Source organism: Monodelphis domestica, chromosome 2, assembly GCF_027887165.1.
Source record: "Monodelphis domestica isolate mMonDom1 chromosome 2, mMonDom1.pri, whole genome shotgun sequence".
Taxonomy (NCBI): domain Eukaryota; kingdom Metazoa; phylum Chordata; class Mammalia; order Didelphimorphia; family Didelphidae; genus Monodelphis; species Monodelphis domestica.
Window position 1 is genome coordinate 180,848,465 of NC_077228.1, and position 12,861 is coordinate 180,861,325.

The window sequence follows — 12,861 nt, forward strand, 5'->3', positions numbered from 1 at the left end:
GTCAAATGCTGCAAGGGCTGTGGAAAAACTGATATGTGCACTGTTGGTAGAACTGTAAACTTCCCCCAGCCATTCTGGAAAACATTTTGGAACTATGCCCCAAAAGGTGTTAAATTGTATATACCCTTTAATCCAAAGATATCACCACTAGGTCTATACCCTAAAGAAAACAAAGGGGAAGAGAACCTCAAAATCTTAGGTACAAAAAATACATCAGATTTTTTTGTTTGTAAAGAGTTAGAAACTGGGGAAGATGGCTATCACTTGGAAAATAGCTAAAGTAAATTATAATATATGAATGTGATAGAATACTATTATATTATAAGAAATGTTGAATGGAATGGTTTTAGAGAAACTTGGGAAGACTTGAGTGAACTAAAAGTGAAGTGAGTAGAACCAGAGAAATATACTGTTACAATAGTGTTATGAAGACAATTGACTCTGAAAGATTTGGGAACTCTAACACAAGGACCAACCACAATTCCAGAGAATTAATAATGAAATGTGGAGAAGGGAGAAGTGAAAAGGCAATACTCTGGAATGAGGCTCTGGAAATAAAGTGAAAAGGAATTAAATGTAAAAAAAATTAATTTATGTACAGATAATCCGGTGATTGTACATTTCTTTTTTCTTTCAGGTAGAGAAAAGTTTCAAGTGATTGAAAAAATCCTTGGAAATAAGTCTGAGTGTATGACAGAACTTCAGTTCACACCCATAAGGTTGGAATTGTTCATCTCTTAATTGCTCATTCAGATTCTAAAGAAAACATTTTAATGATATTATCCCACATTGATGAAGTTCTTGTGTGTTCAGAACTCTCCATCCCCTTAATCAAAACTTGACCCAGGAGAGCATGATATCATTGGTATTTACCCTGAGTAATACTTACCTTCTACTTTTCTAAAGCTATCTTCTAACTATAAAGCACTTAACATATTTCCTTGAGGTCTATTCTTCAAAATAGGCATTGTTGGATAAACAAATCTCTGTATGAACAAGTATATTTTTCTCCTTTTAGATAATGTAATAGTTTAATCCATCATTCATTTTACAGAAAGGAAGCACCTATTATGATGCTCTAGGCTGCTGAGGGAGATCCAAAGATTAGTTTAATTCTTCGGGGATTAGAAGTCAGATACCCATGTAAATATAATATAGTAATATGTTGATTGTATATTTTATAGTAGTGCATATCTTCATTGAGGACAAAAAATAGCATCAAGGTCAGCTACTACACTGATGCTAAATTATTTAACTTGAAAAAGCTATACGCCAAGACTCAAGTGGAGGGAGAGTTGGTCCACCACTTTCTGTTTGCAGATGATTATGCACTCAGGGCAGCCTCTGAGGCTAACATGCAATAGAGCAGTGATGGTGAACCTATGGCACAGATACCAAAGATGACATGCAGAGCGCTCTGTGAGCATTTGGCCACATTCTCTCCTCACTCCCCACCCCCAGAGTTTATTCAGACAGAGCTGTTCCCATCCCCCTCTCCAAAGTGCCTGAGGACATTTTTTTCACTCACACACACCTTCCCCTCCACCCAGCAGCCCAAAGGAAGCTCACAGGGGATAATGTGGGCAGTCTACAGGGGGCAGAGCTAGAGGGAAGGGGGAGTACTCAAGCCACTCCCTTCCTCTTCTCTACACTCACTGAGGACATTCCTCACTTCACCTACCCCTTCATCCCAGAGCACTTCCTCCTCTGTGTGAGCTAAGGGGGGGAGGCATACCCAGCATGTGATGTTGAGGGATACAGTATGTCAGTCTGGGGAGGGGAGCACAGCACTGGGTCTAAAAGGTTCACTATCACTGTAATAGAGTATGTAAAGTGATTCTCTGCTTCCGTGTACTAATTTTGGCTTTACAACAGCAAGAAAACAAGATCTCCACCAGCCAGCACAGCGCCATGCCCTATGTTAACCACTGGTTATGGCAAATGGAGAAATTTTCAGTGCTGTGAATAAAGTTACTTACCTTGGCATTATACTTTCCAGGGATGTCCACATAGATGATGAGGTTCACACACACATTGCCAGAGCTAGCTCAGTTTTTGGGAGGCTCTGAAGGAAAGCATGGAAGAGAAAATATACTAGGCTGCTTACCAAACTGAGGTTTTCAGAGCCCTTGTGCTGACTTCATTGTTGCACGCCTGTGAAACCTGGATATTCTACCAGTGCAGTGCCAGGAAACTGAATTGTTTCCATTTGAATTGTCTTAGGAAGATTCTGAAGATCACCTGGCAAAGGAAGGTACCAGACACTCAGATCCTTTTCTAAAGATGAACTACCAAGCATTCAAACTTCATTACAAAGTGAAACCCTGATGGGCTGATGTTATTCGAATGCCAAATATATACATCAAAGAAGGCACTTACTCTATGAACAAAGCAGAATTTCAGTAGCTCAAGCTGCACAGATTTAGAGACATCTCCAACCCAGCAGTTCATGTGTACTATTTGTGCCCAATCTGTGATAGAGCCTTTTGAGCTTATGTTGATCTGATGAGCCATGGCAGGACACACTCTATACTCCCAACATAGTGAGGTCATTTTGGTCCTAGGACAGCAACCAAACAATAGTGCATAAGAAAAATATAGAGTACTCACAGATCATTTCTATCCAGAGAGTATCAAGGAAGACTTCATAGAAGAAATGGCATTTGATCTGGGATTGAAGTATGAGCAGGATGGTAGCTGGCATAGGGAGGGCATTCTGGGAATAGGGAATGGCAGGAGCAAAGACACCAAAATGGAATTCCAAGATCCATTATGACTGGAGCATTGGATATATAGAAAAGTTTTTCAAGGTCAGGTTGGAAAGGTAGGTTAAAAATAAATTGCAAAGGGCTTTGATTGTCAAGATAATAAGTGTAGTCTTTATTCAGCGAGTAATGAGGAATCATTGAAGTTTTTTGAGCAGTGGAATGATTTATAAATGAATGAAAATAATTTATTAAGTGTTTACTACAATGTCAAGCACTATATCTCCAGCTTAGTGGGAGGGGAGGTGCAAAAATAGTTTCTCTTCAGTTGGAACCTTGGAATCTTCACCCAGATCTTGACCCAGGCTCCCGTGTGACTCTGTTATATGTCCCTGTCAATCACTTGGAAGTTCACATTGCAAAGCCCTTTTGCATTCTTCCTTTTCCTATTGCATAGGTGGTTAGGAAGGAATAGAGCGAGGCATGTCTGAGGCATTGCCAAATGTTGCAACAGAGGCAGGCACCAGTGAGGACCTCACAGTTCTTCCTCCATCTCCTCTTGGAGAAGGCACTAAGATCTGCACCAAGGTGGGGTCTTCACTGAGGTGACTGGCTCTCTTGAAAACTGTGCTGGCCTGTGGCCTCGGAACTGCTTCCTACTATAAGAAAATCATTTTGAGAAAAGTTTATAGGAAGAATTGGAGTGAGTGTAGGGAAGAGACTGGAGGCAAGGAAGTCGGTTAGGAGGCTGTTGGAGTATTTTTTAACCCAGAAGTAAGGAGTGCCTATTTGGGGCATTTCACCCACTGAGACAGATCAAGGGCAGACACCTTTAGGAAACTTCTGCTCAAGGTTCCTAAGTTCATTCTTCATATGGAAGTGGGTCTTGGATCTGCTCATCTGTGAAGCTTGTATAGTCTCTCCACTTCTGACAGAGATTGTTTCTGTCATCCCATCAGATGTTGCATACCTAAGAATAGAAGGGAGTGGCAAGTAATCTATTCTCAGTGTTCCCTCTCTTTAAAGCTGAGGTTCCTTATTCATCAAGTATTGGAAGAGCTTGTTCTGCTGGATCCAGAGGACAGAACCAGAAACAGTGGGTGGAGTTTACAGAGTCAGATTTAGTCATTTAGGCTTTTACTCTAAGAGAAAATTTTCTAACAATCACAGTTGTACCCAAGTGAAATGGCTTGCCTCAAGAGGTAATAGATTTCCCCTCAATGAAGTCTAAGGAAAAAATAAGCAACCCCTTCCTTGATGTGTCAAAGGGTAGTTCTTGTACAGTTTAAATTGGATAGCTGCTGAGATGCTCTGAGATTTCATATTTTGGTAGACAGACCAATGTGAAAAAAATGCTGATTTGGTGAGTTTAATAATGCTTTTTGTTTACCTAAACTGATTAAAGTAATTTCTTCACCTTTTCTCTTTTCAGTTTTAGAGAAGAAGAAACAAAAGAACCCTCAAAAGAATTGAAAGAGGAGGATATGTATGTAGGGGTACTTCTTTTTTTTTCATGGAGAAAACTAGTCTCAGTTCTTGATTATGATGGGAAGATTTTATAGTTGATCTCAATCCACATTTTCTAAGATAGATGAGTGTAGAGGATCAAGCCTTAATATGGTCTAAAAACCAGTTAAGCCTCATGGCTGTGGATTGTTGTATATAATATAAAAATCAAACTGCATATGATATGGAATTTTTTCCCCTTTTTTAAATTCTTTGTTAATAAGAGATGGCTTTTTGGAAGAAAAACACTCCATTGAACTATATGGATAATGTAAAACAAAAGCAATCTTTAAAAACTAAGAAAAGAAAAAAAATGAAGTCATGTTCACAGGTGCAAGTCATTTGACAATTATATTCTTAGGAAATTAGAACCTGCACTGTCTTACCTAGACATTCTTCAATTTTCTAGTGACTTCATGTTGTATATAATGTTGGTGAGGAGATATCAAAGACTAGTGTGGCATAGGAAAAGATTTGTGGTAAAATCTATTTTTGGTGTGAAGCCCCTGGTAATGATAGAAGTAGTTGTTTTTACTTATTAAGATCATTTTTTAAAGCTAGAATTTCATATCTGTCTTATCTTAAACTGATTTTTATATTTTGATAACTAAAGTTTTATACACTAGCTGCTTGACCACTCTCAAGTCACTTTAAACCTTTTCCTGCCTTAGTTTCCTTTCCATAAAATGGATATAACAATATTTGCATTATTCAATTCAATAATTCATTATACATATATTAAGTGCCTACTGTGTGCCAGGCACTGAGCTAAGTGTTGAGAATACAAATATGAGAAAGAAATACAGTTTCTGCCCTCTAGGAGTTAACAATCCTTGGGGGGAAAACAACACACAAAAGGAGGCTGGGAAGAGGTGGGGTCCAAACTCAGCAGAGGTGCAGAGGAAAGTGAAGACTGAACTGCAGAGTCATGGGGTCATCCCTCTCTACAAGAGTGGATTGCTCTACCCTCATAAGCTTAGTAAGGATTATTGAACAACTGATAAAGGAAGAATGCTGAGGCTGGAATCTTAAAAACTTGAGTTTGAGTCTCAGCTTGGACGTATTCTAGCTTGTTTGATTGCTTCTCTGGTCTCAGTTTCCTCCTTTGTAAAATGGGGTTATAATATCTATGTGCTTCTTAGGACTTTTGTAATGACAATAATCCATAATCATAAATCAACATATAAAAATAAAGCATATAAATAATAAGTACAAATAAATGTTATAAGGATATAATTGAAAAAGAATCATCTGGAAGTGGTTGGACCTTATGACACTTGGTCTTTCACCACTAGGGAATGAGGGAATGGTGTTAGAAAGTATTGGGGGAAAGGGTCCTATTTAATATGATGAAAATAATATGGATAATGAATGAATGAGTGTACTTTTAGATTTCCAAAAAATCAGAATTTGGATTTTTTTAATACCCTTTCCTAATTAATCCAACATTTCCTTTTTAATTTTTTAGATCATTAATAGATATTCAGGAATTGTCCAGTATCTCATGGGGAAAAGGAGGCTCTTGTAAGGAAATACCCTGCAAAACACCCAAAACAAGCCACGGACCAACCAATGTCAGCACTCCACTCAGCCCAAGTAACCACAAAAATAGATATTTCTGAGAACTCGTTCACCCATGGAATATCAAGAGTTAGCCATGCCTAGCAAGTGAACCCCACTGCTATTTCTTCTTTGGCATTTGAATATTCATTTGGGCCAAAGAATACAGAGGCAAGATTAGAGTAAATAAGAGAAATGTGTATTCTGGGGAAGGGAAGTAGATCATTAAGCTTCCAGAGTGAGTTTTATAAATGCCATTGTAAAGAACTATCTGTGGTGAGTAAATGTCATGTTTTTTATAGTTTGCAAAAGATAATGTAGTTGCATTTAGAATTATGTGCTTTTAAAAAATTTCCTACATATTGAATTTCTATCTTATTGTTTTCCTTTAGTCTCCTGGCCCTAGTTCATGGCTTTAATTTTAAAATGTGATGTTTGGGCTTAGACTAGACATTTAATAGACCTGATTACTGAACACAATGGAAATTCTCTGGTGTATATATATAATTTCAAAAACAAAAGACTAGACACATAGCTGGGGTTCCAGATCCATTATCATCTTCTGTGAGATCTGCTAACTCCTGATTCCTTTTCTGTAGTAGGGGCAGCTTCATCAAGCATCAGTCTGTATAAAGACTATTCTTCCCAACCTAAAGTCCAGGAGACCTCTTGCTGGGACAGCCAGGAGTCCATTAGGACAATGTCAAATACGTTCACAACAGCCAGCGGCAAAAAGGGCTGGACCACCAATTCTCTCTCCTTCCCCTCTGAAATGCCTTCCTTTGGATTGACCACCCCAGTAAGTAACAGGATTATGTATTTCTTGTACATGTTCATACCAAAATCAAACCTGGATCCATGCTTTTTTCCCTATTAGAGATTAGAACTGTCTTTAAGTAAAACTGATATAAATAAAGCAAATGTCACCTAGCCAATCTTCCTTGGGGCTAAGGACTTGGGGCTTACAGTCTTCTTAAAGATCTATCCTGTTCTTTTGCTTATGGTATTCTCCTGACTTGAAAGTCTCCTTATTCACATTTTACCCATCTTATCAGACTGCTCCAGGCCCCAACTCCTTCATAAAACCTCCCTTGTTTATTCAACCCTTTTTAACTTCTCTAAGTCCTTTAATCCTATACTGTCTTTACTGTTGTGGGGGACTTGAGGTGAACCCTAGGGTTTGAGAAGGGTACCTTTTTCAAGGATGTAAGACTCTGAAACTTAGCTTAAAAATAAAAAGAGATTTATTAATTTAGAAAGTAATGTTGAATCTAGCCAGGAGGACAGCATAGGTGGAAGACTGCCACCTAGGGGGAACAGCATAGGTGGAAAACTGTTCTCCCAGATGACATGATTCCTGGGGTCTTTATACTCTTTATGACAGTGAAGACATGACTTTGTGCCACACTGGAGATGTGACTAGAGTGGTATGCACTGAGGTATGGGCAGGGAGTTTGATCATCTGACTAGGGTCTGTCTGAGAACATAGGGGGTAACCCTCAGAGTTTAGGGGGCATAACAGGTAGATGTCTTAGATACAACCTGATGTTATCAAAGTATAGCCTGGAGGTGTATCTCTCTGTCCATCTCAAATCTAAAGGACAATCCAAGGAGGATAATTCTTTCAGGTTCTTATAGGAGTTATCAGACATTCTTGAGCAAAGGAATTTCCCTGCTTATAGTTTGCTTGAAACACTTCTATTTGGGGGTGGGGGGGGGCAGGGTACAATGTCCATGCCATTTACCACATCATTTAGCTCTTCATCATAGCTAGTTATAGCTTCAATAGAGCCAGGATCCCTTTGGCATTGGCATTCCTTCATTGATATAGAGCCACACACAGATATCCTTTGTAATTTTTATTTCTGACTTCACAAAAATCCTGAAACTAGCTACATGCAGTTTATGGTGCTTGAGATAGGAAAGTATACAAAGGCCAAATCAAGGAGATCCTATTCTATTGGAGGGGGAAATGAAGAAAAGAAGGAATGTAGCATTTGTTAAATACTCCATGCTTTAAAAAGGGAATTCTTTGTTCTCTCTGAGTTTACACTTGTGAAAGGGAATCCTTTATTCCTTTTGTCTATTTTGAGTTAATACTTTGGTTAACAATAACTTAAGTGCCCCTATTTAATACCTTGGTAGATTGTGAAGACAGGATTAACTCTCCTTTGTCTACTTTTGAATTGAATCAACCAAAGCTTGAATATCCTACTTAGCACTAGGTGGAGGAGCTCTTCACCCTTTCAACTCAGCCAGGAAATGAGAATTCACACCTCAGCCCAGAATCTGTCAACTCTTTTGATGAGTATTCACTCCTCCAGAAGGTGAGAAGTGGTTCTTACAAACACTGCCCCCTGGGCAATGCTGGGCAATTTGGAAGTTGTGATTGGCCCTTGTGAAAAGGGGAAGGGACAAGAAGCCACTCTAAAAGGCCCTGAATTTCTGTGGCTAAAAAGTTGACTCCAAGAAGGTTGGCTTAATCAAAGAAGAAAGTTTGCCTCAGCAGTTACCTTCAGCTCAAGCCATTATCATGACCTGCCTCTTGGAGGGAACTTGGGTGAGTGGATAGCTGACTTTCCCTTCCTGTCTTCTGGAGAGAGTTTTAATTCTGGTTCAAGGTCAAGTCCTGGCTGAGTTGAGCATTGTAGGGAGCATTATAGCATTTAATTAGATAGGCTAATATTTTCTCTACCCTTTTGTATTTCCCTGCTTTCACCCTTTCCACCTCTTCTGTAAATAAAAACTATTAAAGTCATTTCGACTTTGAGCAATATTAGTTTGAACCGGCAATCACCATTATTATTTATAATCATATATTTTAGTCAAACCATTAAAATTTAATTCTTACAATGCAAAACACTATCCTAAGTTCTGGGAACACTAAGAAGTAAGATAGGCCTTGCTCAGAGGAGCTCACATTTTGCGTGGGGAGACAACACACATATAAGGTTTCAGCTGCAAGTCAGATGGAAAGGTCAGTCAAAGGACCTACTGTGTGTCCAGGACTGTGCCAAGCACTACAGATACAAAAAGAGACCAAAGGTAGTTTTTGCCCTATAGAAGCTCACAATCTAATGGGATAGGCAATGTACCGTGAGTAGGCAGACCCACCAAGCTACTGCAAAAATCCAGGTGTGAGATGATGAGTGTCTTCACTAGAGTGGTGGCAAAATCAGAGGAGAGAAAGGGGTGTGTTCTTAGGATTTTGCAAAGATGAAATCAACAGCCAAGGCCAGGCAACAGCTTGGATGTGAAGGGTAACAGACAATGAAGAATTCCAAGATGTCTTCTAGGTTGTCAGCCTAAGAGGCTGGTAAAGATGGTGTTGACCTCTACTGTAATAAGGAAGGTGGGGGAAAGGGGTTAGTGGAAATAATAATGAGTTCAATTTTAGATATAATGAATTTAAGATGTCTACTGGGCATCTTGTGGACTGGATATGTGAGATTGGCAGTGAGCAGAGAGTTTGGGGCAGGATAGGTAGATTTAAGAATCATTGAATCATCAGTAAAGATACAGTAATTAAATCCATGGATGCTGATGAGATCATCAAGTAGGAATATAGAGGGAGAAGGGAAGAGGGCACAGGACCAAGCCCCAGGAGATACCTGCTGTCAGAGGGCATGCTAGCCAAGGGAAGGAAAGAAGAGGAGTCTGATTGGTAGGAAAATCAGGAGAGAATGGTGTCCTAAAAACCTAGAGAGAAGAAATTATCAAGGAGAGACTGATAAGCAGTGTCAAACACTGCAGAGATGTCAGGTAGAATGAGGACTGAGAAAAAAACCCACTGGATTGGGCAACTAAGATACTATTAGTAACTTTGGAGAGAATATTTTTCTGTTGGATGCTAGATTGTAGGGGATTAAGAAGAAAGTGAGAAGAGAGAGTAGAAGCAACTACTGTAGACAGCTTCTTTGAGGAATTTAGCTACAAATGCAAAAAAATTTTAAGGTGATAGTTAATGAGGATGGAAGAGTCAAATGAGGATTTTTTTAAGACAGCCATGTTTGTAGACAGTATCAAATGAGCCGGTACCCAGGGAGAGCCTAATGAAAAGTGAAAGAATGGGGATAACAGGGAAATCTATTGGAAGAGATAGGATGGAATGGTACAAGATACTAGACTACCTTACTATGTGAGAAGAGAGTGGCAGAAGACAAACCATAGGTGGCAAGGTGCTACAGCTATAGACTTTTTTTTTTCTATTGTTCACTGTTATTTCATGTTCTAGTAGGGTCTCCCCCAGTAAATTATAAATTCTTTGATGGCAAAATCCTATCTTACTTTTCCATGGCTTTCAGTTATAGAATAAATAGGCCACATATTTTACTCTCAGGGTTTGTAGTTGAATTATATTGCTTCCCTGGGTAGGTATTTCTGTTCCAGAAATCAGCACTGACTCCCAATTTCATTCATGGTATGAAGTAGGGTTATTTTGAAGGTCCATAGTAAATAATTGAAAAGAGGAATTGATCCAGTTCTTCTATCTGCTCAAATTTAGTCATTTGTTCTCTAAATGAGTGATTTTTGTGGTTAATTAACCATCCTACACAAGAAGAAAAGAAATAAATTTCAGATACTGAACTTATGTATTCCAATGAGGTTTTTTAAAGGATATTCTTTGCAGACAGCAGAAGGTCAAAGAGAGCTAGAGGTAGTACAAGAGTGCTGTGGTTCCTCTAGGACTTGGGCAGCACAGAAGCCCTTGGTATGTCTGAGATTATCTTATAGGAATTGGTAATTCTAAGATGGTTTTTGGGTTTGTAGCACCAACAATGGGATGGCAGAACCACAGATAGGACAGCCACAGCACCCCAGGGAGGATGTTAGAATGAAAGATCCAACTTTCCCTTTTTATATTAAAAATTACCCCCTCTCCCATAATTAGTCATGTTTCAGATTTCTTATTCCTTGGAATTCTAGGGCAATAACTGGCTATGGCAAATATGGGATGAGAATATTCATCTTTCTCTTCAATGTTTGGAAATCTTTTATCTGTAAAACTGTGATGCTACCAAAAAAGCTGTTTCATTTAGCCTGAGATGAATGCTATTGATAATTTGGAAACCTTAAGAGGAGCTTAGAGGGGAATTAAGTAAAATAATGATTGGTATCTAATTGTTTTGGGGAGATGAAGGGAACATGCAGAATATCCTAAGGAGTTTTTCTTTGTCTTCTCATTAGCTTTTTCCCTAGTCAAAGGAACTGACCTTGAGGCTGCTCCTTAGTAGAGAACTATAGAGCCTTTGCTTTGAAGAGTTTGAAATTTTCCCTTGGGAGTCTGTATATGAGTATTAACTTAAAATTGGGGGAGGGGAGGAGCTTCCCAAGGATTCTGTTTTTAGATAGCAATACATAATGTTCATATGGATACATGTATTCATTCTTTAGCAAGAAATATCTATTTGCATTCAAAGAGGAAGGATAGCACCTGCCATGTTAAAAATGCTAGATAGCAAACCTCTACACACGATGACAAGAGTTGTAGGAACTCTAAGCCAGATGTGATGTGATGAGCTGTGTTGTGTTGTGTGTTGTGACCTGTACAGCCATAGTCCTTTGGCTTTGGGAAGACTATTCCTTGAGATGAAAAGGATAGACTGATCTGCGTCCAGCTTGTCCTGTTCAATTTATGGTAATCTCAGAAGTGTCCTATGTGCGCTTATTTTATTTCACTCAGTATACATGGGGCTAATGGTATGTTTCTTTGATTAGTTGCAGGGTAGTTTGTCCATATTCAGTGGACCTGGTTCTTCCATCACCAAGGCCAAAGCAGAATCTGAGAAATTTTTTCCTACCGCTCAGCAAAGCAGACTACAGAAAGGTATTGTGCTTAAATTTGAAGTACTTGGCACAGTGCCTGGCACTTAATAAATGCTAGTTGACTGACAAATGGAAGACAAAGTATTAAGGAATACTAAAGGAGGTTTCATACTGCCTGCCTTTTAAAACAGTATTCTGCTTTAAAAGACTGGACGATTTGGTAAAGCTGCTTGGAAGTTTACTGAAAGGATGAGGCTTTTGTGACCTCTAGGGATTTAATATTGTGAATCATCTTTTAGAGAGGCTTACATTGGAGCTGTTCTGTAGGATGACAGGTAAGTATTGGTTAATCCTTGCATATCCTGGTTAGTTTGTACTAAGCTGCTTCTTGACAACCCTGATCTTAGATCTCCCTTAATTTCAAAGCAAATTTCTTAGAGAGGCACCAAGAACATAAGAGTACAGGGAACATATTCAGGGAGGGAATGACAATAATCATAAAAACTTCTGTTTCTCTAGAGGCTGTTTATGTCATGAAAAGAGAGTCAGACTCAGGGCTAGAAAGACCTGAGATCAGGCCCTGCCTCTGACATACACTGGCTGTCGAACCCAGAGCAGAATTTATTTGCCCAGAGATTCTGACATCTCCTGGCATAGGTCTTTTGCATGACTGGAGGGCGATAAATCAAGGGGCAAGGCTAGATGATAAAAAAGATTAGTGTCATCTGATAGGCAGTTTCCAGGTAGATAGTAGAACAGAAGGAGATATAGATATGTAGAGGATTTTATGCTGTTTTAGGCAGCAAAGGAGACTTTCAATGAGGGGATGCTCTTTGGTTGGGGAATGGCTAAACATATATCTGTTGGTGATGGAATACTGTTGTGCTAAAAGAAATAATAAATAATAAACTGAAGGAATTCCATGTGAACTGGAGCAACCTCCAGGAAGTGATGCAGAGTGAAAGGAGCAGAACCAGGAGAACATTATACACAGAGACTGATACACTGTGGTACAATCAAATCTAATGAACTTCTTTACTAGCAGCAATGCAATGATCCAGGACAATTCTGAGGGACTTATGAGAAATAAAGCTATCCACATCCAGAGAAAGAACTGTGGGAGCAGAAACACAGAAGAAAAACAACTCCTTGATCACATGGGTTGATGGGGATATGACTGGGGATGTAGACTCTAAATGATCACCCTCATGCAAATATTAATAATGCAGAAATAGTTCTTGATCAATGACACACATGGAAGGAGGGGAGAGAAAGAACATGAATTATGTAACCATGGAAAAATATTCTAAATTAATTAAAAACA

General features: G+C 39.0%; 1 protein-coding gene across 5 annotated transcripts in view; it reads left to right on the top strand.

The window, feature by feature from the left end:
* The window catches only part of TEX14 (testis expressed 14, intercellular bridge forming factor), a 150,847-nt gene that overhangs the window by 107,142 nt on the left and 30,844 nt on the right, over positions 1-12,861 (top strand). For all 5 annotated transcript variants that reach the window (XM_056814208.1, XM_056814204.1, XM_056814207.1 and 2 more), the window contains exons 21-25: positions 638-719; positions 4,138-4,191; positions 5,680-5,807; positions 6,371-6,570; positions 11,490-11,598. In XM_056814208.1, the coding sequence (XP_056670186.1) occupies positions 638-719; positions 4,138-4,191; positions 5,680-5,807; positions 6,371-6,570; positions 11,490-11,598 (573 nt within the window). The remainder of the gene's footprint in view (positions 1-637; positions 720-4,137; positions 4,192-5,679; positions 5,808-6,370; positions 6,571-11,489; positions 11,599-12,861) is intronic.